Below are 25,379 nucleotides of genomic sequence, written 5' to 3' on the forward strand. Positions count from 1 at the left end.
ATAAAGTGAATATGTGACCGAGTGCAAACAGAAAATCCAAGAAAAGACAGTAAAATATTGCAGAAAAAGCACCGTACACAAAAATGTGCAAAAATCCCAGTGGGATGCAAGTCAAGCAACAACAACAACCACAAGGCAACTTAGATTAAGGCCATCAGCCTAACTATGTACTACAACAAACATGGGCAAACCAGCCATAGCTGGCTGCATGAGTCACTCCACAACAGCAGGAGCATCAGTCGATTTCCTGCCAGGTGAAGCGATGCCACCGTAGGAGCCCACGGTGGCTCGGAGATGTTAACTACCACGCCTGGTACACAGGAGGTCGTGGGTTCCCGACCCTGACGCCTGCTGCTGCTGTATTTTTAAATCCTTTATATTAAGTTCACTTGCTTGCGCGCTTACGACCGTGCAAATCTTTCGGTCGTTTTTTAACCCACTTCCCGTGATCCAATCGAGCTGACATTTTGCACATAGACTCGTTGTGCGTGACAATTTATTTTCGTGAAATTTTTTTCCAAAATTTTACACTTTTTAGGAAAAAATAAATTATATTTAATTACCAATTGCTTAATGGTGGCAGGCAATCATCTGACCCATAGGTGGCAGCCATCTCAAGCCAGAGGACGAGAGGACTCTAGCCGCCACGCATATAAAGGATTTCTAGTGAAAAACTTTGTTTTTACGGGTTAATTTTTTTGAGTTTGTATATTCTCCCCGTGGGTCGCGTGGATTTGTCTCCGGGTCCTGCGGTTTTTCCCCCCACGTTTAGAATCAACGTGCCTTTAGATTATTTGGCCGTTATAAATTTCGACGTCGTGATAACCCACTTCGTTGAGCTATCATTTGTGGCCAGGTCGCTTCTGAAGAACTATATAGCTCAGTGGGCCTCACCTCATAAGATAAAGTCACGTAGAAGGGAAGTAATAAAATAATAAAAATAAAACATAATAAAATAATTCTCACGACGTTTCGGCCACAACGCAAGCAGCCGTCCTCAGGTGAAGACATTTTCTTCACCTGAGGACGGCTGCTTGCGTTGAGAATTATTTTATTATGTTTTATTTTTATTATTTTATTACCTCCCTTCTACGTGACTTTACCGAAAGAATCAAGAAGATGAGGCCGTACCTTGTCGCCGACTTTGGGCGCTCCGCGTCCCTCCACGTCCTTGCACAGGTACGAGATGGTCATCTTCTCACCCTCCTCCTCCTCCTCGTAAGCGATGATCCCCGGCTCCTGGTCCTGCGCAGTTGGGAAGAGGCCTCGCAAGAGTCAGGTCAAATCTAGGCCCACCCCTCCTCCTCGCCACTGCTGTTACGACGGACGACGTCACGGCCGTTCTGCCGTGCGGCTTGCTCTCTCGCTCTCTCTCTCTCGCTCTCTCCCTTCCTGTCACTCTCCCTTTCTCTCGCTCTCTCTTTCTGTCTGCTCCGATGCGAGTTCGGGTCGTAACCGCGGCGCTGTCAGGCGCGATGTCCTCCCAAGTTCTGGTCTCCATGTGCCGGAACCTTCTTTGGGAAACCCAAATCCCGAATTCTACCTCGTGCAATTTCACAAACTGGGCCCCCCCTTCTCAACAAAAACCACGTAGCTGCATTAAAAAACAAAAGTGTTTCTGTTTCGGTAATATGAATAACTTTGTATTTCTGGTATTTAGAGAGAGGAGCTAATGCGTTTTGTCACGCGGGGTGGGTTGGGGTCCGTTTGGGGGGTCCGTGGGAATATTTGCATCGGTCGAGAGGTGCCGGGCGGCAGGCCAAAAAAGAGTTTGGACAAACACCGCCCCGGCGGGGAGACCTTTCCAATCGGGGGCGACGAGAATAAACAAACCGCCGGGCCCATACCCTCTATCGATTTACCTCTACTTGAAAATGTTCCCAGCTTCATGTCGTTTAGCCCGGCGGTTCACAGCCGTTGTTCTGCTAACACTACCCAGTGAAGGGGGGGGGGGGGGGGGGGGGGGTTTTCCGAAGAGATTCGGTTCGGTGTGGCTGGCAATTGCCTGCGGAGTGACAACTCATGGAGACCACAGGCCACCGCAGTTCCAGCACGGCCGATTGGTCACCGCGTGGAATTATTGACCATGTTTAAAAAAAATAAAAATATATACAAGATGGACTTTGGAAAGTTTGGCTGTTCAGCAAGAAAAGACCGTGAAACAGGATTTTTAACAATTAAAACGTAAATAATAATAACACAGTGAAGTTATGAGAAGGTGCGGTGGATAAACACACACACACATAAGCGTGCACACACACACACGCGCGCGTGTGTTATTTCATGCGAGCACGCTTAACACAGCGCACCAGCATAAACACAAGCGCAGGGAAGGCAGTCGCTAATTGGGGCAAAGCACTGGTCAATTCCAAGCAGTCAAAATGTCTTGTTACAGGGCATTCATTTTGTCAAAGCATCGCCCCCCCCCCCACCTCTCTCTCTCCAACGGGTATAGAGGTGGGTCAATGGAGCATGGTCCCATCCTGAAAAAATGGTCAGGAGACTGCATGGATTCATATTCTTGGTTCTTTCGGTAAAGTCACGTAGAAGGGAAATAATAAAATAATAAAAATATAAAACTATAAAAATTCTCACGACGTTTCGACCGCAACACAAGCAATCATCATCGGGTGTGAAATCCACGGCAAGAACATTTTCTTGCCGTGGATTTCCCACATGATGTTTTATATTTTTATCATTTTATTATTTCCCTTCTACGTGACTTTACCGAAAGAAAACTTAATTTGGAGCTTTCGTGACATTTCGAAATTTTGCTAGGTTATTTAATTCAGTGCCTCTCTCTCCCCGTCTCCTCTTTTTTCAAGCTTTTGCACGTGCCACTCATTGACATGCTAATTTCTCTAACCCCTCCCTCTCTCTCCGCCCCCGCGGGGGTCCCGTGTTCGACATCCGTCATCTCGTCAGTAGTGTCAGGAACCAGCGCTAGCGAGCTGCCAGATGCTATCCTTGGCAAGGGCCCGCTCGCTTTTAACACATGGGTCTGATGCATAACCGAAAAATTACACTGGTCAACAAAAATTTTTTTTTCTGGCCTGGACTTTTGCAGCTGTTTTAGACTAATTTCAGGGTGCTGATTCCAAATCTGATCTCAGATTTGCTCCATCACATAATTTTTATGCTATCGGCATACCCCAATTTCATTGATTTTACCCGAAATTAACTCTGTCACTTATGATTGCAAGTTATTGCGAGTCAGTGACTTGCTTTAGTGTTAAAATATCGTGCTGTATTTTTAGGATAGTGTGTTTATAATATCATTGTATGTAGATATCCACATTCATTTAATATTTTTCTTCTGCAGTTTTTATTGAAAATGCAATATTTGATATCTCAAAAACCTGATGTGATAGACAAAAACTTATGCCAGATTTGGAATCAGCACCCCAAAATTACCTTAAAACCGTTGGAATACCTTATGCCAGAAAAAGTGTGTTGACCAGTGTAATCATCGTTAGCGTGCTTAGGCGAGCTCTGCGTGCGTGGCGCGGCGTTCAGAGTGAAACGCAAGTCAAGGATGGAACACCGCAGTGGGGATGGGGTTAGCGGGGGGCGGTGGGGGGGTGGGTGGGGACCATGCAAGTGCAGCCCAACACGGACGTACCCGCTCCCTCTTCTGCGGCGAAACAAGCGCGCGAGTGCGCATGCGTGCGCGGCGTGGGAGGGGAGAAGAAGAAAAATAAAAAGTCACTGCACTGACGCAGGCAGCGGTGGTAGATGAAAACACAGAGGAAGAGGAGGATGATAGTAACCGACGATAACAAGTGGGGACAAGTGGAAGGACAACGAGCGAAACCGCGGTGAACGAACGCGCGCGGAAAGGAACGACCCAAGCGGTTGCGATGATGCAGAACTGCCGGTGATTGGAAGGGTTTGGGGTCGTGGTTTTGATGGCGCTGGCGACGGTTTGCGACGACAGCACGGACGGTGACGATGGTAGCGGTTGACAGCACCTGCGGTGGCGGCGGCGGTGAACTACCGCCACGATGAACTACCGCCACGGTGAACTACCGCCACGGTGAACTACCGCCACGGTTAACTACCACCACGATGAACTACCGCCACGGTTAACTACCGCCACGGTTAACTACCGCCACGGTGAACTACCGCCACGGTGAACTACCGCCACGGTTAACTACCGCCACGGTGAACTACCGCCACGGTGAACTACCGCCACGGTGAACTACCGCCACGGTGAACTACCGTCATGGTGAAAGCAGTGGCAGCGGTGGCAACGAACAACAGTGGCTGTCGGTGGTACCGGTCGTGATGAGCAATAAAGACTACGAAGTTGGATGGTGGTGGGGGGGTATCTCACCTTCTCCTTGGCCTTGGAGGGGCTGGGGGCGGCTCCGATGGCCTCGCGCTCCACGACCCCCACGTAGCGCTCGTCCAGGCGGGTGCTGAACGACACCGAGCCCTTGGGCAGGCGCCGGATCCGCACCGCGTGGTTCCGTTGCGGCAGCATCGCGTCCTGAGCGGCGGCGGGGACAAAGGGGGCGAAGGGGTCAATATAGCGGGGGTTGAAACGCACGGAGGGAGGTCAAACGTGCTGGGGAGGGGAGGGGAGTCAAACGCGGGGGGAGTTAAACGCGCGGTCCCGACAATTGCGCCACACGCTCACAGGGGCCAAGGAACGATCGACCGCTCAACGCGTGGCAATTCCAAGGGCAGGGTTTTGTTCAGTTCGGCAACGTCGTATATGTGTCACCGCAGCCATGAGAAGCGCTGCTCATTGCTGACCGCCCCCCCCCCCCCCCCCGCCCACTTACTGGACATCACAAGCTCGCCCTCCCCGCCCCCTCACCTCATTTACCTTCCCTCTACTTTGGCTTCCTATTCTTTTACACCATTGGAACCTCTCATTTGCCAGTAAAAAATATGATAATTGGTTTTTTACCCTTCTATCTGGCAACAAAACTGACATCTTTTTTTACAAGGAGTCATGTTTACATAGACCACAATACCTGCAGTCATAATGCAAACAAAAAACATAACTCTGATAATGTATGCACTGTCCTTGAAGTTGATTGGTCCACACCCGAGACAGCTTTCCTTAGAGCCTAGTCTCACATGGTGTTGGACCAGATGACGCCAAAAGGCGCACAACTCAAAGACAATGCACCATCAGAGTATGAGAGCTCGGGGTAAGCATTTACACCATTGAGTTGTGCGCCTTTTGGCGTCATCTGGTCCAACACCATGTGAGACTAGGCTCTAAGGAAAGCTGTCTCGGGTGTGGACCAATCAACTTCAAGGACAGTGCATACATTATCAGAGTTATGTTTTTTTTTGCATTATGACTGCAGGTATTGTGGTCTATGTAAACATGACTCCTTGTAAAAAAGGTGTCAGTTTTGTTGCCAGATAGAAGGGTAAAAAACCAATTATCTTCCTATTCTTGTCGTGTTTTATTTTAGTATTCACAAGAGGCACGTTGGATTAGGTGGTGTAAATACAAACGTGTCGTTCAACCGGCCACCTCCACACGACGTCACGGCCAATTAGTCAGGTTTGCCACGTAAACAGAACGTGACAATTCGTTACAGGTTCAGCACACCGCTTGTGTGTTGGGAGAGTAAGCCCACACAAAATGTACAATTCGAGTACGACGTTTCGCCAGTAACTGCAACCAGCATCATCGTGCCAGATTACTAAGTCGGTCTAACGACACATTTCCGCCACCCAACCCAAAAGAAAACTTCTATATTGGATAATATTGGTTGTGAGAGCCTCCTCCGAAGCGTTTGTTGGACTGTTTGTTGCTGCAACTTTCTGACCCTGTGCCCCCCCCACCGGCTGGACATCGTGCTCTCTATAAGCCCCGCCCCCCCCCCCTCCCGATACGTTCCATTCATTGGCTACCACATTCTGATAAGCTCCCCCCCCCTCTCCTCCCCCTTAACTTGTATTTAAGAACTTGCATCTTGAATCCCTGCCTCACTTGATGCAGAAAATCTGGCTGTGACGGTCCCACCTGATGACGGAGACTTGTGTTGCCTCCGAGACGTCGCGATTTTGTATTATTTTTATTAATTTAAATTTCATTTTTTACCGAAAAAACTATGAATCCTTGCAGTCACGAAAGCTTCAAATCTAGAATTGTGAAAGAGAGCTTTGTTACGGCTCATCGGGTTCCTCCTCCAGAAGTAAATATTCTGATTCGGATAAAGATTCTTACTCCACTGACCAATCTAAGAATTTGATGTTTCCATCGGACAATTCGACCAACTGCAAGGGAGCGAATCGTTGATTTTTAACTCAAACGATTCCACGCGTTTACGAATCTGAACAAGTCCGGTATTCGAGAGCAAATCCAAGCAAACGCTGCCCCCCCCCCGCCCCTTCTCGCTCACCAACTCACTCCTCAGTCCGCTAGCTCACCCGCCAACCAGCTCATCCATCCGCTCGCTCTTTAACCAACTCACTCAACTCCCCGCTCACTCACCCACTCGCTCGTTTGCCAGCCAGCCAGCTCACTTACCAACACACACACACTCACACAATCGCCTTCCTTCCTGCCTGCCTGCCTACTTACCGACTTTGCTCATCCGCCCGCCCGCCCGCTCACCCGCCCGCCCGCCCGCTCGCTCCGCACACACTTGTCAGCCCACTCACCTGCCCGCCCGCCCGCTCGCCCGTGCGTACCGGGATGACGGTGAACTCGACTTCGTCGGAGATGCGCAGGGCTTGCGGGTCGTCCATCACCTCGCTGTAGTGGAAGAACATGCGCTGCTCCCGCTCCACGCACTTGATGAAGCCAAAGCCGTCGCGGAGGGCCGCCACCACGCCCTGCGGCGCGATCCACCGAGGACGACGACACCGACGACGACACCGACAACGAGAAAACGACGTTCGGTCTTACCGTCCCCGCGCCGTGAGCGAGCGAGCGTCGAGCAAGGCCACCGTGCGCGCAGATTTTGCGGTCGTGCAGCCAACACCACGCGCGCACAAAGAAAAAGATCCCCCGTATAGCCTTTACCAAACCGTTGGGCCAAGTGCCGGCAGCGAGCACCTACGAAGGCTGCAACGGATACACAGGAAGTGGGGTGGCGGGTGGCCACCAACACAACGCCCTCCGTCTCCCCCAGTGCCGATTATTTGCGTACACCGCACCAAGCACAGGGACTCATCGACTTACGAACTTCCAGAGATACGAACAAGCCTGTCCTGTATGTCCGTCGCCCGTTCGGACCGAGAGTCGTAAATTCGACCACCGTGCAATAGAGATGGCGGTAGATGCCACTGGCTCTTCATGTGAAGAACCAGATGTAGATGCCACTGGTTCTTCATGTTCTGCAGATGTCGATGGCATCTACATCTGCAGAACGTGAAGAACCAGTGGCATCTACATCTGCAGAACGTGAAGAACCAGCGGCATCTACATCTGCAGAACGTGAAGAACCAGTGGCATCTACATCTGCAGAACGTGAAAAACCAGTGGCATCTACAACTGCAGAACGTGAAGAACCAGTGGCATCTACATCTGCAGAACGTGAAGAACCAGTGGCATCTACATCTGCAGAACGTGAAGAACCAGTGGCATCTACAACTGCAGAACGTGAAGAACCAGTGGCATCTACAACTGCAGAACGTGAAGAACCAGTGGCATCTACATCTGCAGAACGTGAAGAACCAGTGGCATCTACATCTGCAGAACGTGAAGAACCAGCGGCATCTACATCTGCAGAACGTGAAGAACCAGTGGCATCTACATCTACAGAAGATTATAACGCCTTTAAAGTCTTCCCGCGTGTTGAGTGTACACGCTGTACAACACCTTTGGAATCAACATGAGTAAAGTTTGGACTTACGATCAAATCGACTCACAAACAGACCTCTGTAACCTAACTCGTTCGTAAGTTTAGGAGTTCCCGTACTTTTTTTTTTCAAAGGCCAAGTCGACCAAAGGGAAAGGCCTCGGACCGGTTCAAACCCTCCCCACTCTTCGGTCTTGAGCGGCAAAATCAAACCTCCGTGGGGGACGGGGGGGGGGGGGGACGGGTGGATTCGCCGCACGCAAAAAAAACGCTCACCACTTCTCTCTTTTCGTCGGAGGCGGTGAAGGTCTCTGACATCAAGGTGATGGTGGTGGCACGCTCCAGCCCGTCGCGCCGGTCCGTCGAGATGCTGAACTCCACCTGGTCCCCCGGCAGCAGCGTCACCTTGGTGCGCGTGTCCTTCTCGCCGTACGGGAGGTCCCGCGCCGTCGGGAACTCCATGTGGATCCGGCCCGGCAGCGGGTCAGACTGCGTGCGGCACATCGTGGTGGGGGCGAGATGTTGACTACCTCGCCTGGCGCGCAGGAGGTCCGTGGGTTTCGATCGCGACCCTGACGCCTGTTGTATATTTGGGAGTTTGCGTGCGTCTCCCTTGCTCTGTAGATTTATATAGCAGCGCTTTAATCCAAGGAGTTTACAACAATTATAAATTTGTACATAAGATGATAATGGTTGAGATAAAGAGTGGGGTAGTTATTAAAAGGGGTGGTCTAGTTAAGAGTTTATTGTCCTTCACACGCAACATCTTATTAGCATGGTTGCCTACGTCCGGTGCGAAAGAAGTTCAACATACACGCATACATAGACTCAGAGAGACCCATAGACTCACACAAAGACCCACAAACTCACACAGAGACCAATAGATTCACACAGAGACCCACATACTCGCACAGAGACCCATAGACTCACACAGAGACCCATAGACTCACAAGCAGACCCACAGACTCACACGCATATCCACAGACTCACACAGAAACCCATAGACTCACAGAAACACTCACACAGAGACCCATAGACTCACACAGAGACCCATAGACTCACAAGCAGACCCACAGACTCACACGCAGACCCACAGACTCGCACAGAGACCCATAGACTCGCACAGAGACCCACAGACTCACACAGAGACCCAAAGACTCACACACAGACCCATAGTTTGTTGCCATTCCCCCACAACCTCCGCTTAGTGCGGTTGGCTACGTACGGTGCGAAATAAGTTCACACGCACGCAACACACAAAGGCAAACAAGCGAGCCAACAGCAGCACGATCCCTTGCGGGAGAACGCACCAGGTTCTTGCTGGGCGCCTTGGGCAGCACGCACAGCACCTCGCCCTTGAAGCGCTCGATGCTGATGTCCTCGAAGATCACCGTGCCCTCCGGCAGCAGTCGGATGTCCGTCGCCACCTCCTTGTTCTGCCGGGATAAAAGACAAAGGCGGTGACTCCGCGCCGTTTCAAGCGGTACACGTGTGACCACCTCGACGGTGGTGCCGGCCCGGTTTTTGCGAGCGCCGGGGGTTCGGTATCGTCCCGGCTGTGGCCACAGGGGGCTGCCTGTCGCAGTGGTTGGTTTGGATGAAGGGGCCGTGGGGGAGGGTGATGAAGTGGGACATTGCCACGAGACATTCCAAGTTGCTGGAAGGGGAAGGCAGCTTCCGTCCGGTAGTTGATTGAAAACGGTTGTGATGGGCATTACGGTTTACACGGCTGAACTATCGTGCTCACCTTGCCACTCACTCTTTCAATCATCCACACGCTCACTCACATTCACACTCACCCACTCACTCACTCAACCACTCTCCAACAACTACTCAAGCTAAAGAACCCACTTATTCACCTACTCACTCAGTCTCCAAACCACTTAACCCACCTCTCCCCCTCCGATTCACCCACTCAGCCACTCATCCACCCTGTCTCTCCCACCCTTTCTCCCACTCACCCACTCTTCCACTCAATGTATGTAGAACTTCTTTCACACCGTACATAGCCAATTGTGCTAATCGGAGGTGCGGGGGGAAGGACAACAAAATCACCCACCCCCTCTTCCCCCACTCACTCACCCACCCCCCCTCCTCCTATCTCTCAAACATTCGCTTTCACACCCACCCACTCAACCACGCACCCTCTGAATCGCTCACTCATTCATCTACCGTCTCCTACCCACACTCACTCATCGTGACTCTCCCGCCCAACCGCCCGCCACACCCGCCCCACGAGCCACTCACGTTGCGATCCTGGATGCTGAACTCCACGTCGTCCCCAGGCTGCAGGGTCTCCAGGTTGCCCTTGTACTCGCTGTAGTGGAAGAAGATCTCCTTCACCTGGTCCCCGCGCTCGATGAATCCAAACGTCTCCTGAGCGACGCGGAGAAGCCGGCAAGGGCCCGTGCGTGAGAGGTCCAGCGACGAGCATCTCGCGCGCACTGACGACCCCACGACCCCCCGCCCAACCCCCGCCCCCCCCTAACCCCCGCCCCCCAAACCGCCGCCCCAACCCCCACCAATTTCCACCGGCACATGCGAGCCAAGCCAGCGCGGCGGCTTTTTCCACTGGTTCTATGCGGAGTCGAGCCAGAACCAAACCGTGACAAGCTGCTGCTGTCATCCAAACGTCTAAATCTGGCTCAGGGCCAAGCAGGGCCAGGGGGCGGGGCTAACGAGAAGTGACGTCAGTCAGTAGCACGCTCCGGAGGGCCGCATCTGTTATTTCATTGCGTAAAATTGCAAAAAGTATTAACTTTGGCATAAAATTACCAAGTGGCCAAACCCCCAAAAATGCAATCATTGTGTTCGTAAAAAAAATAAAAGGAGCTGCACTTTCACCCAGCGACACAGATCCCTCTCGTCGTGGCGGCAGCAGCAGCAGCAGCAGGACCAGCACTGGCATTGACCTCCTGAACCACAAGACAGCGCTGCTGCTTGCTGCCATCATCACGCGCAAGAACAAATCAGCACCACCTGCTGGTCTTGCCCCCTTCACGCACCCCCCCTCTCCCCACACCACCGTGGTGGATGTCGCTCAGCCACTGCCGCCCCCGCGAGACGGAAACGGCGGCAGTGGCGGCGGCGCCGTGCGGGTGTCGCCAGCGTTGCCGCGGCAAGACGTACCTTCATGGCGCACACGACGCCCTGGAAGCGGTCGGGGCGCTTGCGCTCCATGAGCTTCACGCCGCTGGCGCTCATGAACCCGCTGCTCCCCACGCTCCAGGGATGAACGCGACCGTTAGGAAGGCGCACGCCATTGTGGTTCGAGGTGGTGGTGGTGGTGACGACGAGGTGTGGGTGGGGAAGAGACCGGGGGGGGGTGGTGGGGGAAAACGTGGGTAGCAAACGGGGAAGAACGCACGGAGCTCAGATTAGTTGCCTGGTTACGGTCACCCAAGTTCGCAAGCGACGGTGATTGCTTTGTTAATGGAATCGACGGCTGGTTAACATCTCCCCTAGGTCGACTCGGCCTCGAATGAGTACCTGTGTGGGGTGTGTAAACATCGCCACTGGGGAGACAAAGGCGGCCGGGTGTGGTGCTGGCCACCCACCCCCTCGTGCGCCGTGCCGGCCTTCATAGGTGTTCACGAACAGCACTTGCCCCTTTGTCTTTGTGTCTATGTTGGGTGCCCATTGCTTACTGTGTGCGTGCCGGTGTGCGTATGTCGGTTTTGTCATTGCCTGTGTGTTTGTCGGTGTGCGTGTGTGCGCGTCGGTGTGTGTGCGTGTCGGTGTGTGTGCGTGTCGGTGCGTGTCGTTGTGTGTGTGTGCGCAGGTGTGTGTCGGTGTGTGTGCATGTCGGTGTTTGTCGATGTGTGTGTGTCGGTGTGTGTGTGCGTGTCGGTGTTTATCCGTGTCTGTGTGTGTGTGCGTGTCGGTGTTTGTCGATGTGTGTGTGTGTGTCGGTGTGTGTGTGTGTGTGTGCGCGTGTCGGTGCGTGTCGTTGTGTGTGTGTGTGTGTGTGCGCAGGTGTGTGTCGGTGTGTGTGTGTGCGTGTCGGTGTGTGTGTGTGCAGGTGTTTATCGGTGTGTGTGCGCGTGTCAGTGTTTGTCGGTGTGTGTGTGTCAGTGTTTGTCGATATGTGTGTGTGTGCGTGTCGGGTGCCCGGTGCTTACGGCTTGTTCGTGGCCACGGTGAAGGAGACCTTATCTCCCACTTCCATATCGATGGCGTCCTCCACGTCGTCGCACGAGAAGTTCAGGTAGAACACCTCCTGCCCTCGCGACGAGGTGGCAGGGCGGGAGGGGAGGGGGGAGGGGCGGAATGGGAGGGGGGGGGAACCGCGACGTTTTGAAGCGACGAGCGAGTTTCCACGCAGCCGGCAGCCTCGGCAAACACTTCCCACCGCCACCGCCCAACACATCCCCCTCCAGCCCGCACAAGTTCACGCGATACTTTTATCAAATGTATATTACGTGTATGTAAACAAAGTAAGAAAAATCGTGGATTTCGCAACTCTTTCCAACAGGCGTTTGTCCGCGCAAAGTATTTAATTGGCGGTCGTAACGTTACGCTTCGAGGCGCGCGGACTGGGCGACGTCGCACGGGAAATTGTCGCCTTGGCCGAGCAAGACGAGAACTTTTAGCGCCGCTTTTCTCTGTCGTTGTCGTCGTAATTGGCAAAGTTTTGGGGCAAGTAACCCTGCGATTATTTCCTTTCCGGGTCTCTCGGCAAGCGACACAAATTGACATTCAAATTCTGCCGACGTTGGATCGACTTTACAAGAGTTATCGTGACCACCACCAACCCCTCCTCTCTGCTTACAAATCGACAAGACGGGACACGGCTAACGCGTTGAACAGCTTTCAACCGTTAGCTTCTTCGCCTTGAAGAACGATTATTTGTCGGGGGATAAAATGCCCACGGATTGGCTGGGGGGGGGGGGGGGGGGTTGGAACGTGCCTTGTCCACCAACAGTAACTAAGGCCGCACGGTGGACCTGTGGTTACAACGCTCGACTCGCCGCGAGGTCGCGAGTTCAATTGCCGGTTGGGCGTCCACAGGACTCCTCGATTCCACCCCCGCCATTGTTTGGGTTCGATAAAACGACTACCCACTCCCTGCGGGGAAATAAATGCGCCAATCCCCCCCTTTCAAAGCGAACGTGGAATTGCCGGTAACTGGCTCGCGGGCGGGGGATGAGCGAACGGTAGAGCGCGAACCCAGGAGCGGCCGGCGAGGTGCCAACGTTGTTGCGAATTTGAGCGGCGGCACATTGAAGAAGCCGTTCAGGTGGACGCGCGGTGAACTTAAAAGGCCGTTAAATTATCCGAGGGTGGTAAAAAGGGCAGCTGGGCTTGGTTCGTGACGTTTTAGCCGATGCCGTGCGACCAAACAAGACGCGGCGGCCCTCATCGTCGACGACGCTCACGCTTTGCTCGTGCGCCGATGACATCAACGCCGGCGCTTTTCGTGACATCGCAGCAACGACGAGTGGCGGCAACAACAACGCCGCCCCGCGTCTCTCCTCGGCACAATCACAATTCGGCGAGGCGTCGCGGTGCCGAGATGTTAACTACCTCGCCGGGTATGCAGGAGGGCGTGGGTTCGCTCCCGACCCTGACGCCTGCTGCTGTATATCTGGAGTTTGCGTGTCTCTCTCTCTCTCCCAGTGGTCGCGTAGACTTTTCTCCGGGTCCTCCGGTTTTTCCCTCCACATTTAGAAACAACGTGCATTTAGAGTATTTGGCTGATATACATTTCCACATGATAAGCCACTTTGTTGAGCTAACATTTGCTATAGAGCTAGAGCTCCAGTGGGCCTTACCTAGAAAAATAAAAATAGTTTAAAGTTTTAGTTTGAGGTGGGCGAGCGATGAACGCGAGTGCTAGCAGCACTCCTTCCTGCAGCACCTTCAGGATGTTCAGCGAGATGACAAAAACGGAATACCCAATTCCATGCTCAATGTTAACTCTATTTTCCATATTATAAGATGCGGGCAATTCACTTGGCTGAGCGCCTTACGAGTGGGTAGGTGCACATGTCATGTACGTAGAACTTGGGTTTCGCACCGCACGCTGTCAACCGCGCTAGGTGGTTGGTGTGCGACTTGTCCAATGTTAATGACGCCGGGAATACGTCTGGGGGGGGAGGGTTTGAGCCTTACAATCGTGAGAACACTGCAACCGAACCGGCGAGCGTGCAACTATTATTATACCTCGCAAGCGCGCGCTCAATACGGGGACAATACGGTAGAGGCGTACGTTCACGAAAGCGTTCCTCTACGGGCGAAACTTTTAACGTCGACCGAGCGCTCGCGTTTTGGTTTTCCTCTCCGTCGACCGCGCGATGTTCCGTCGTCGCTATACTCATCACCGTCGTCATCGTAATAGTCGTCGTCACGGTTACCGTCGTCATGGTTACCATCGAAATCATCGCGCCGGTATCCTCACCCCGTTGCGCTCATAGCAAACGCTGCCCTTGTGCAGCGCGCCGACACCGCACCCTTCCTTGCCCCCGACGGACGGGATGGCTGCCACCACCTAATGCCGCCACCGCCGTCGTCGCCACCGCAACCACCGCCACACGGCCACAAACAACACAAAACACCAGAGTCACACAGGCGGTACACCCAGCCGGTAAGCTAGCCAACCCACCGCCGCGCACGCGCACACGCAGGTTGGCGTCGCTGCCGGCCGGCCGGCCGACCGACGGGCGGGGGGGACTGATCGAGCTCGCAATTGCGTTTCGACCAACGCTTCTGCGATTGGAGTCGAGAAGCGCAAAAAAAAAAACACGGAGGCAAGACGCAACCCAAAAAGGTAAAATTAGGCTCTCGATCGGCGAAAGTTGACGGGCGTCACGAAATCAAAGCGCCGCCACCCCCCCCCCCCCCATCCTACACGGAAAGGCCCCCTGGGTATTCGGGATTCCGTTGGAAACAATCGTGGGGGGAAAACCCAGCCCCCCACTTTCGATTCCCCAAGTCTCATTAAAGCAAGGGGCGATGGGACGAAACAATAACACTTTTCCATTTCACAGCGGTAACAAACGATCCGTACGTTTCGTTATTTATGACCCTGCTGTAGATACGCACCCAGGGCTGTGTGTGTCCCAAATTTGTCCAAGAGTCAGTCAAGATTTTGAAGGAAACCAAACTCGGGTCGGGGAGCAACCCTACGCTTACGAACGCAGCGCCGCGACGGCGATGTCAACGGCGGCGGCGCATCTGACCGCGATGTCGATGAGAGTTTATTCAGCGCTCTCCAAACCCGCAGTTGACCAAGCATTTATGCGTTTACCTCTGTCTGTCCGTCACACGATGGGGTGGGTGGGTGGGGGGGATGGGGAAGAGGTCACGATAAATCTCGTAGAAGCGATACCAATAACGGAACCAAACTTTGCCGCCAAAGTTGCGTTGCCGTTATTTTACGAATGTAGGAAAAAACGGCCAAATTCATCACGTCAAATGGTCGCCCCCCCACCCCCACCCACAAAAAAAAACGCAAATACACAAACCAGTTGAACGAGCAGCGGGCACGTTTGCAAGCGTGCAAAGGGTGTCCCGGAACTCGAAGCTAACCCCCGTCCGTCGGCTTTTTCGGACCGCCTACAAATACGAAGACCAAACGCGCGTTGGAAAGGGGCTACGTAAATCCACACGCGTGCATTGTTTCTCTTACTCGTTTCTAACGCGGTTCCAGCACAACAAAAAAATCACGCGCGTGCCGGTCGGAGAGACACACAAACAGCCCCGGGCGTGCATCTATCACACGAGAGCGGTCCCGCTTCTTAGGTTGCGTCTTCTCGTACCGAAAGTGTCGTAGAATGAAAAACAATAATAGTTTTTTTTTACCATTTTTCTGGCAATAAAACAGGAGGTGTTAAAATGTCCAAACGCCAAGGAATCAAAGTCTGTTACTCGTACACCCACTGATGATTGGCCCACACCAGAGGCAGCCTTCTTTAGGGCCTCGTCTCATCGGCAAAAGGGCGAACGGCACGAAGACGATGCACGTATCAGAGCATTGAGAGCTCAGGGTGAGCAGAGAGAGAATTGGACCTTTTTGCCAGTATCTAAGTATGAACTATAAGAACAGGTTTTAACCCCTTCTTGGTTCTTTCGGTAAAGTCACGTAGAATAGAAATAATAAAATTAAAACATAATGAATTAATTCTCACGTTTCGGCCACAACGCAAGCAGCCGTCCTCAGGTGGAGAACAGGTCTGTTGAGAAGACAGAGTCTGAATACCATTCAGACTCTGTCTTCTCGACAGACCTCGACAGACCTGTTCTCCACCTGAGGACGAATGCTTGCGTTGTGGCCGAAACGTTGTGAGAATAATTTTATAATGTTTTATTTTTATTATTTTATTATTTCCATTCTACGTGACTTTATCGAAAGAACCAAGAAGATGAATCCCTGCAGTCACGAAAGCTTTAAATCGAGGTTTTTACCCATTTCTGGCAATAAAAAAAGGCGGTGTTAAGATGTTCAAACACCAAATTGATTAGATCTTTTTGCAAGGAATCAAGTACTGCATTAACCACACACATACTTCCTGTTGGTGAACGTGCAAGCAAAACATGATGCGATAATACGTGCAATGTCTTTGGAATTGTTTGGCCTACACCAAAAATTATTTTACGTTGCGTGCTTGCGTGGGAGGAAATCCGAGTAATCCGACAGGAAAACCCCGGCTGCCATACGCCGAAAAAAGCCTCCGCACGGACGGGTTCGCAAATCTCTACGCGATCCACCAACCATTGGCGCCAATGCTCCGCATGATCGCATGACAACAGCCAGAGCGGCGACAGCCAAACGGCGGTGGATGGCGGCCAGGAGAAAGTGGTACAAGCGAATCATACTCTTTGGTTTTTTCGGTAAAGTCACGTAGGTAAAAAATTTTAACAAATTAACTCACGACGTTTTGAAAGCAACACAAGCCTCCGTCATTAGGTGTAACTGCTCCAGTAAAATTTGCAGTTACACCTGATGACGGAGGCTTGTGTTGCTTCCGAAAACGTAACGAGTTAATTTATTTACATTTTTTACCGACGTGACTTTACCGAAAAAACCAAAGAGGATGAATCCTTGCAGTCACGAAAACTTCTAATCTAGAATTCGTACAAGCGAAGTTATGGAGTAGCAAATCATCTCTCCCGTCTGCACGGGAGAGCATTGCACCATCGCACGAGCGTAGGTTTTCTCTGGGGGGAGGCATTTCGGTTTCCTCCCGCGTGCATAAAAGGCCTCATCAATTGTATGAATGCATCTTAATAACGGGGAGCTTGGGGAACATGTGAGGCTTTCCCAGGTGAACAAGCATTATAGATAACAAGTCGTACAAATAATAACGGCAGTGAGAGATAGAAAGACAAAGGAAGGAAAACAGAAGGTGGGGGGGGGGGGGGGGGGGATGAGGTTATGAAATTGGCAAAGACAAAAAGTAAAACGAAAAACGAACCAACAATGTGTGTGGGGTGGAGGGGTGTGTGGGGGGCATTTATGAACACATTTCATGAGCATGTTCATCATTTCACAAATGTATTACCTGCGGAATAAATAAATAAAACATTGCGGGAAGACAAAAACGAGCATCGGGACAATCACGGCACGGCGGGGAAAAAAATAAAACAGCGACGCCACGATCGTCGCCGCTCTAAACATCGAACGGCCGGTGGATCGTGTCAAGTTGGCGCGACCCTCCAGCCAACGTCGGCAGTGACCCACAGCCTCGATACCGGCTTACAAGAACCACTGATTCTACAGAAATAGCACCGTGTGCTAAAACACCGGAAAATCACATCATCGATGTAAAAAAAAAATATCGCCTATTTTAAAATAAAACATAATAAAATAAAATAATTTTATGCTTTATTTGTATTATTTTATTAGAAGGGAAATAATAAAATAATGAAAATAAAGCATAATAAAATAAATTAATTTTATTATGTTTTAGTTTCATTATTTAATTTTATTATGTTTAATTTTTATTATTTTATTATGTGACTTTACCGAAAGAACCAAGAAGATGAATCCCTATTTTATTACGTTTTATTTTTCTTATTTTATTATTTCCCTTCTACGTGACTTTACCGAAAGAACCAAGAAGGTTTTAAATTTGCTTACCACGTGAAGTTGGCATGAACATACAAAGACAAAAATAAATATATACTACTTTTAAAAGTTACCGTGTTTTACTGTACCGTACTTACCGCTCTAATCTCGAAGACTCTGCATGGGGTGATGTATATACGTGCAGTATTTCATTAAGTTGTTGTATGTAGTGTATAATGTAGTGTATATGATATTTAACACTGATAATCAAGCATAGCTACTTTTTTTGACACGCAAAGTGCCGATTGCCAGGCTTGGTTACAGCCTTCGGTTTCGCCGGATCGGCCCAGGACCACACGGTAATGTTGGAAGCAGCCGGATAATCGATAATTGACGTTCAACTGTATGTTGAACTTCTTTCGGACCGTACGTAGCACCAACAGTGCTAATCAGAGGCGAGGGGGGAGATTGTAGGTGCGGGATAATCTGGTCGGATCTATGAGAGAAGGATGGCTGTGATGACAGTGATGGTGATAGCAGTGATAGTGGTGGCAATGATGTCTGTAGTAGTGATGGGGCCTTACGAGCCCATCGTAAGTCAAAAATATCGTAAGTCGAAGATGGCCTAGCCTACCCAGGAGTCTTAAAGAATGGTGATAATTTATCAAAACAGAGCAATTTATAGTTCCGTGCTGTATAACCTATATACTGCATGTATTTATTAATTACAATACTGTATTGCGCAGTAAAATGTGAAGTAAAAAAAACAAGGTCAATTCTTAGCCGACCTATATGAACTGCAATTTAATAGAAAGTTTTTTTCAGGAAACAATCCTATCTGTATCACACAAGGCGGGAGATGCGTAACATCCCGGCAGCGTCCCAACGTGTACAGCATCGTACCTCGTACTCTGCTGCGTTTGCCTGCCGCGCGGAATTTAAAATATTTAACAATTTTGTCGTATCGCTATCGCCGTCGTAAGATCGAAATATCGTAAGACGGACCATCGTAACTCGGGGACTATCTGTGTATACACATGTAGTCATCAACTTATGAACGGGGTTGCGTTCCTGATTCCCATTCGCAAGTCGATTTTGTTTGTATCTCAGAACTCAATATTTAATTGTACGATCAGTGTCACGGATTGTGTTGCGGTTCAACAATGAAAGGGAAGCAGCATTGTTCAAACTCATAAATAAGGATATATTGTACGGGCAGCCCTCGGGTTACGCACACAATTCGTGGACCGGTTCCGTAAGTTGGAAACACAGCGATGCACTGCATTTATATGCCCATAAGGTCAGCGTTATGGAATGTGTTACAGTTCAACAAGAAAAGGGAAGCGTTGCTAAACTCATAAACAGGAAGATTGTTCATGAGTTTACAGCAAGTAAAATTAGGTAACGTGAAAAGAAGAAGAAAAAAAACAAATCCGTTTTACTTTCACTCATCTCGAGTCCCGACGCTGGCTGGCTTTGCTTGTCGGAAGGGGCGGCGGGGACTCGCCGTCATCAGAACCATCACGCGGGGGGGGGGAGGGATGCTGGGACTGAAAAACCTCGAGCGAGCCTTGCGCCACCACGGTTTAGACCAAAATCCCTCCTAGTAATTTTACGGTGGCCAAAATGATTACCGCTCGACCGACCGTCCTACGTAGAGACATCGGGTGGGGGTGGCGGCCGCCCCCTTCAAGGGAATGTGGAATTTCCAACGCTGGCTCGGTGGGGGCAGGGCGGGGACCGACAAGAGCGACGGGAGCCACCGGTTGCTCCCCTTGAGCGTGGACGATGGACGGCACGCGATGCCTTATCGTGCACCGCGACCCGCTTACGCCGGCCAGTCGGTCTTGGAAAAGCGTTGGGAGTAGCCGCACCTTGGGAGTGATTTATTAACCCCGTCCTGGGGCTCCCCCCAAGGTTGACTCGGCCTATTGAAGGCGCTCGCTAACGTATGCAGGTACGTACGTATGTTGAACTTCTTTCGCACCGTACGTAGCCAACCGTACTAATCGAAGGTGCGGGGGGGGGGGGGCGAAGGACAAACAAAATTTAAAAAAGCGGTCCTAAAGAAATGAGGTTTTAATATAGATGATGATTTAAAAGGGGCGTTAGATCACAGCGGCTTCCTAATATCGGAAGGAAGAGCATTCCAGACGGCCGCGGAAGCGCGTCTGAAAGCACCACGAGATGCGGTGACCGTCTTTGTTCAATGGGCAGCCAAATATCTTTGCTGCTGCGAGGATGACCAGAGTTTGCGTGACAGTTTATGGTCCGTGACAAGATCAGTGAGATGTTGTGCGATTAAACCCCTTAACCCATACCACCATCGCACGCAACCTTCCATGCGGTGATTGTAAAGTGTGGCTCTCCCACCTTACCCCTTCCAAAATGTAGTCATACCTCGGTATACGACCGCTTTGGAATACGTCGAATTAGGTACACGTCGTGTTCTGACGAGAAAAAAATGTATTGGGATACGACGTCTTGCTTGGGATACGAGGCGCTTGCTTAGAACTTGTATGGGTCGGGATGAGTCACCGCGTACCCGCGTATACCCTGTTCACCACTCCTCCCCTTCCTCACCACCATCCTCGTAGGCTATCAACTCCTCTCAGCAAGGTAAAGTGATGTTAAATTTGATTTTGATTTCAATATTTTAATTTATTTATGCTTTTATTTTCTCTCTCCCTGTGGTCACGTGGATTTTTCCCCAGGCCACCCGGTTTTCCCCCTCCCTACATTTAGAATCAACAACACGCGGCGTTTTGAGCATTCGAGCTGCACTACATTTTCACGCGATAAGCCACTTCGCCGAGATATCGTCTGTGGCCGGGTCGGCTTCTGAAAACAAGAGCTATACAGTGGAGCCTTACCTGGTAAAATAAAAAAAATAGTACAAATGGCTAAAATTTACTACCGGAGGGAGGGGGGGGGGGCGCCTTGCCATTGTGCCCATCCCAACTCGCTCTCCCACGCCGCCATGCGACTCAGGCCTAGCGAGGCCCGTGGGCCGGCCCTGCCCACGGGGCGATCGGCGCGCACAGCCCCTCTCACCTGCCCCACGATGCGTTCCTCCGTGGGCATCTCGAACGAATTGACTGGTGGCTTCACCTTGAGCAGGTTGACGGCGATGGGCTTGCCTGTCTTGCGGTCGGTGGACACCTCGAACTCCACGTCGTCTGCGGCGAGGGGTCGGGGGGGTGCGAGGGGGGGGCATGCGGGGGGGGGGGGCACGTGTGAGAGGACACGCAATGGGGGGGTCATCGAGCCGTGGGCTCCAGGTTCAGGGGGGCTACGAACGACCACTGTCGGGCGTTGCTTGGCAAGCGGATCGACTTTCGCAATTCCTGCGCGCAGTCTTCTCCCGCCCCGTCTTCCGACCTCGCTCAGATCAATCAACGTCAGCCTCTCATCTGTTGCACCGCCGCCTTCAGTTGTTCACGGTGTCTCTGGGGCCTCCGGCCCTGTGCTCGGGAACTCTCGTAAATGATCGAGAGGTTCGACGGAGCGAGCGCGCGGTGGCCACCACGCGTTTACGTGGCTAGGGTGGCGAGTGGTTGGGGGCGACTGAATGTGGAGGAGGTGGCGGGAGGGAGGGGATGGCGCAGTGACTTGGCCCAACGTCAACCGCTTGTTGCAGCAAGGTTCCCCGCGGCCACCCACAAAGTAATAGCGTGGGCGAGTGATCCCCGCGATAAAAGATCTCTCCCCGTGACGCCAGAACGCAAGGGTGAGTGAGCCCCGTTCATTGTGTGTGCTGGCGTCACGGTCCGAAATTCGCCAGATAGAAAAAAAACACTGCTAATTACTCAATCGAACTATAAGCACATGTAGTAATCACTGCCCCTACGGGGACGACTCGGCAGGACAACTCCTGAAAAACAATATCATGAGACTGAGCGAGATTCTGCTCGGAAATACAAGCGGAATAATAAATAGTAATAACGGCAATGACGGAGGCGTCGCACCTCCGATTAGCGCGGCTGCCTACGTGCCGCGCTCAACAAGCTCAACGTACGAGCACGCGCGCGTTGCTCACCTCCGACCTTGAGGTCCTGCACGTGTCCGCGGAACTGCGAGTAGTGGAAGAAGAGGCGCGCCTGTCGCTCGTAGCACTTGACAAAGCCGTAGGATTGCATCAGCTTCTCGACGCAGCCGGTCTCGCGCAACACCGGGCCCACCGTCACGCCGTCCCCGTTCAACAGGCTCGCGTCGTAGCTCATCTGCGCCCGAAAGGGAGGGGGCAGCGAGCGGAATTATTCCCCAGCCGCGCTCAACGATGGATGACGGGCGAGCGCGAGGAGGTGACGGCTTCCCCCCCCCGCCCCCCGACTCGGAGGACTTGCAAAGAGAGACGCTTTGGATTCGTAGTCCTAATTGCGACAGCATTTCAAGCCAAGTGTGGGAGCGCACGCCCAGACAGTGCCGCGTAGCAGAGGTCGCAAACGGGTTTTGATTCCTTACCCGTACCCGGCCGCACCAGGGTCGCAAACGGGTACACGTACCCTACCCGATACCCGGCTACCCGTACCCGGCCGGGTATCGGGTAGGGTACGGGAACCCGATTGCGACCTCTGGGATGCATCCATGTTGCAGGCGCGGGTGGGTTGATTCTAGGAACTTGAATTGTGAGAAGAGACAAGACGTTGGGAAATGAGTGACAAACGGTTACTCACCAGTGACTCACGGCCTACCCGTACCCGGCCGCACCAGGGTCGCAAACGGGTACCCGTACCCGGCTGGGTACGGGTAGGGTACGGGTATCGGGCACCCGGTTGCGACCTCTGCCACGTAGTAGTAGTAGCACCTACACTCAAGTGGTAACCGCTAGGGGTCACTCCTGGCAAAGCCCTCGAGTAAAGCCCCCTTGATAATTGGTTCTTTACCCTTCTATCTGGCAACAAAACTGACACCTTTTTTACAAGGAGTCATGTTTGCATAGACCGCAATACCTGCAGTCATAATACAAACAAAAGAACATAACTCTGATAATGTGCACTGTCCTTGAAGTTGATTGGTCCACACCCGAGACAGCTTTTGTTGCCAGATAGAAGGGTAAAGAACCAATTATCATATTTTTACTGGCAAATGAGGTTCCCATAGTAAAGCCCCCTTCTTTGGGGATCCCTCCTGGCAAAGTCTCCTCTCTAGGGGTCCCCCCTCCATGGCATTGCCCAAACAAAATTCCCTTCCTAGGGGTCCCCTAATGTTCGAGCCCCCCAAGAGAGCCCCTTTCTATCGCCGAGTCTCGACAGCAGCGGTCGCTCCGAGGCAGCCTCGAAACTGTGGCCAACCCCTCAGCCTCCCCCTATCTCCCTCTTTGACCCACGTAGTTCTCGAGCTCACGGAGAGAGAACCCGCTGAGCGAGGTCAACCAAGGGGGGAAACCAGGAGCCACGTGTCCCAAGAGCCGGAGTCGACATTCCCTCGTCATGCGCAGCTCCCGCGGGGGTTTAAACGCGTTCATCTCTATCAAAGGGAGTCAGAAAGGCGCGCCCCGCCTGTTGGATGGCACGCCATGCCAACGACCTGTCATTCACAAGTGCAAATGACAGGAATATGATAATTGGTTTTTTTACCCTTTTATCTGGCAACAAAACTGACACCTTTTTTACGAGGAGTCATGTTTGCATTGACCACAATACCTGCAGTCGGAATGCCTTTTGGCGTCATCTGGTCCAACACCAGTGGAGACTAGGCTCTAAGAAAAGCTGTCTCGGGTGTGGACCAATAAACTTCAAGGACAGTGCATATATTATCAGAGTTATGTTTTTTGTTTGCATTCCGACTGCAGGTATCGTGGTCAATGCAAACATGACTCCTTGTAAAAAAGGTGTCAGTTTTGTTGCCAGATAAAAGGGTAAAAAACCAATGATCATATTTTGCTACTGGCAAATGAGGTTCCAATGGTGTAAAGACAGGAATAGTTCGATTATCCGTGGGTGGATTATCCAAATGAGGTTAACCGCTGCTTGCCAAACCATTGACGTCTTAAAGCGCCCCTCGCAGGCTCGGCGGGGGCCCGGTGCTCACGCGACGGCAAAAACACCGGCGAGAGTTCAAACGCCGCTGACTTTAGGAGGAAATAAAAATCAGAAGGCGAATCCATTCCAAGTTCATTAACCCCTCGATTAACGACCGTAATCAATCGGTACGTTTTCACTAGCCTCATTCACGCAAGTTTATTTTCCGGTCTTTATAATTATTATCAGAGTTTTTTTTTTGTTCGATCCGGGCCGCCCTTCCCCTCTCTCGCTACCGCGGATAAATCGAGAGTTGTCTTGTAGTGCCTGAAGTTACGGGGAGGGCGGCGGGGGGGGCGGTTGGTGGGGTTGTTGTCGCCGCTGCTGGGTGCGCACGCGCGACGACACGATCGCTTCAACGGTGCACAACAACAAAAACAACCATCTCACACCGAGCCATGCACCCACCAGGGGTGTGCCGTTAGCGAGCACCTGTTAAGAGCAGTCAAAGTCACACACGGATTGGTGTTGGGCGAAAACACCACCAACCCAAGTACTAACAACAACCATCGATCACACGCTACGTACTCATGTTAGGCCGAGCTGACCTTTGCAGGGCCTCCAGACCGGTTTAAGAATTCAATCGCAAGCGTTGTGCACGGCCAGGTATCTGCTGCATACCACCAAACACATTTCGTGCAGTTCCACACCCAACTTTATAACCACAGTGGCGACTGTTCACAAAACGCACAAGGTACTGAATTAAGTCCGAGTAGACCTAGGGAAAGGCCTAGGAACGTTCCGGATAATCGCCACCTGGTTGCTGTTGGCCACGAGCAGGAATTGAATTCGGGTCGCTGGTTTTATGGCACAGCGCGCGAACCACTACGCTACTGCTCCCCAAGCATTGCACGCTCATGCACGCGCGCGATGTCCCCATCTTGCAAAAAAACTGGCAGAACCTGTTGTTTGAAGCGTTAATACCGACGTGCCCAAACACACGCGCGCACCACCGCCCACATTGGGCACAACACCATGTGCCTCCTCGTCAAGCTGGCGCACGTAGCGCAGAGACGACTCCCATCTGGACCGCGCCAACCGACGGCAGGCAGACGAGTGGGCAGGCAAGGGCGGGCAAGATAGCTGGAAGTGAAAATGTGTACGCGTAGTAGGTTTTTCGCAGCCGGCATTAATGATTTCGCAGTCGATTTTTTTTTGGGGTAAGGCCACGTCAACGATCGGCCCGAAAATTTGTTTTGGTCGGGACCCGCCACCACCCGACGTGGCCAAACTAAATCGAAATCGTCACACGTGCCAACCTTGAACGCGCCAATTGTTCATATTATTGTTCAGCTCAATGGCGAGTTTAAAGAACGATTCTAACAGATTTTGTCTTATTTGCTTGGCTAGATCGGGTCCTGGGGAGGGGGGGGGGTCTTAATGGCACAAATCTGGCCAGATCATTGCACGGCCTGACCCAAAAAAAGGCATTATGAGCTGCACTACCAAACTGCTAAACACAAACCGTAAAACTTAACCCCCAGGAGGGCCGATGGGGGTGGGGGGGTGGGGAGCTGGGGTTAGAGAGCATTTCTCCATGCAGAAATGCTGGCAATGACACCGAACTAC

General features: G+C 51.8%; 1 protein-coding gene across 12 annotated transcripts in view; it reads right to left on the minus strand.

The window, feature by feature from the left end:
• LOC133360372 (cold shock domain-containing protein E1-like) overlaps positions 1-25,379 on the minus strand; it is a 48,055-nt gene that overhangs the window by 9,036 nt on the left and 13,640 nt on the right. For 2 of the 12 annotated variants that reach the window (XM_061579058.1, XM_061579068.1), the window contains 12 exons: positions 21,827-22,010; positions 20,842-20,966; positions 14,179-14,268; positions 13,305-13,436; positions 11,900-11,997; positions 10,908-11,001; positions 10,026-10,154; positions 9,089-9,214; positions 8,055-8,267; positions 6,637-6,810; positions 4,337-4,492; positions 1,132-1,245 (listed from right to left, as the gene is read on the minus strand). In XM_061579058.1, coding sequence (XP_061435042.1) covers positions 1,132-1,245; positions 4,337-4,492; positions 6,637-6,810; positions 8,055-8,267; positions 9,089-9,214; positions 10,026-10,154; positions 10,908-11,001; positions 11,900-11,997; positions 13,305-13,436; positions 14,179-14,268; positions 20,842-20,966; positions 21,827-22,010 — 1,635 coding nt within the window. The remainder of the gene's footprint in view (positions 1-1,131; positions 1,246-4,336; positions 4,493-6,636; positions 6,811-8,054; positions 8,268-9,088; positions 9,215-10,025; positions 10,155-10,907; positions 11,002-11,899; positions 11,998-13,304; positions 13,437-14,178; positions 14,269-20,841; positions 20,967-21,826; positions 22,011-25,379) is intronic. The other 10 variants (XM_061579059.1, XM_061579061.1, XM_061579060.1 and 7 more) reach the window with 10 other exon arrangements.

Source organism: Lethenteron reissneri, chromosome 68, assembly GCF_015708825.2.
Source record: "Lethenteron reissneri isolate LAM-NWPU_2019-01 chromosome 68, ASM1570882v1, whole genome shotgun sequence".
Taxonomy (NCBI): Eukaryota; Metazoa; Chordata; class Hyperoartia; order Petromyzontiformes; family Petromyzontidae; genus Lethenteron; species Lethenteron reissneri.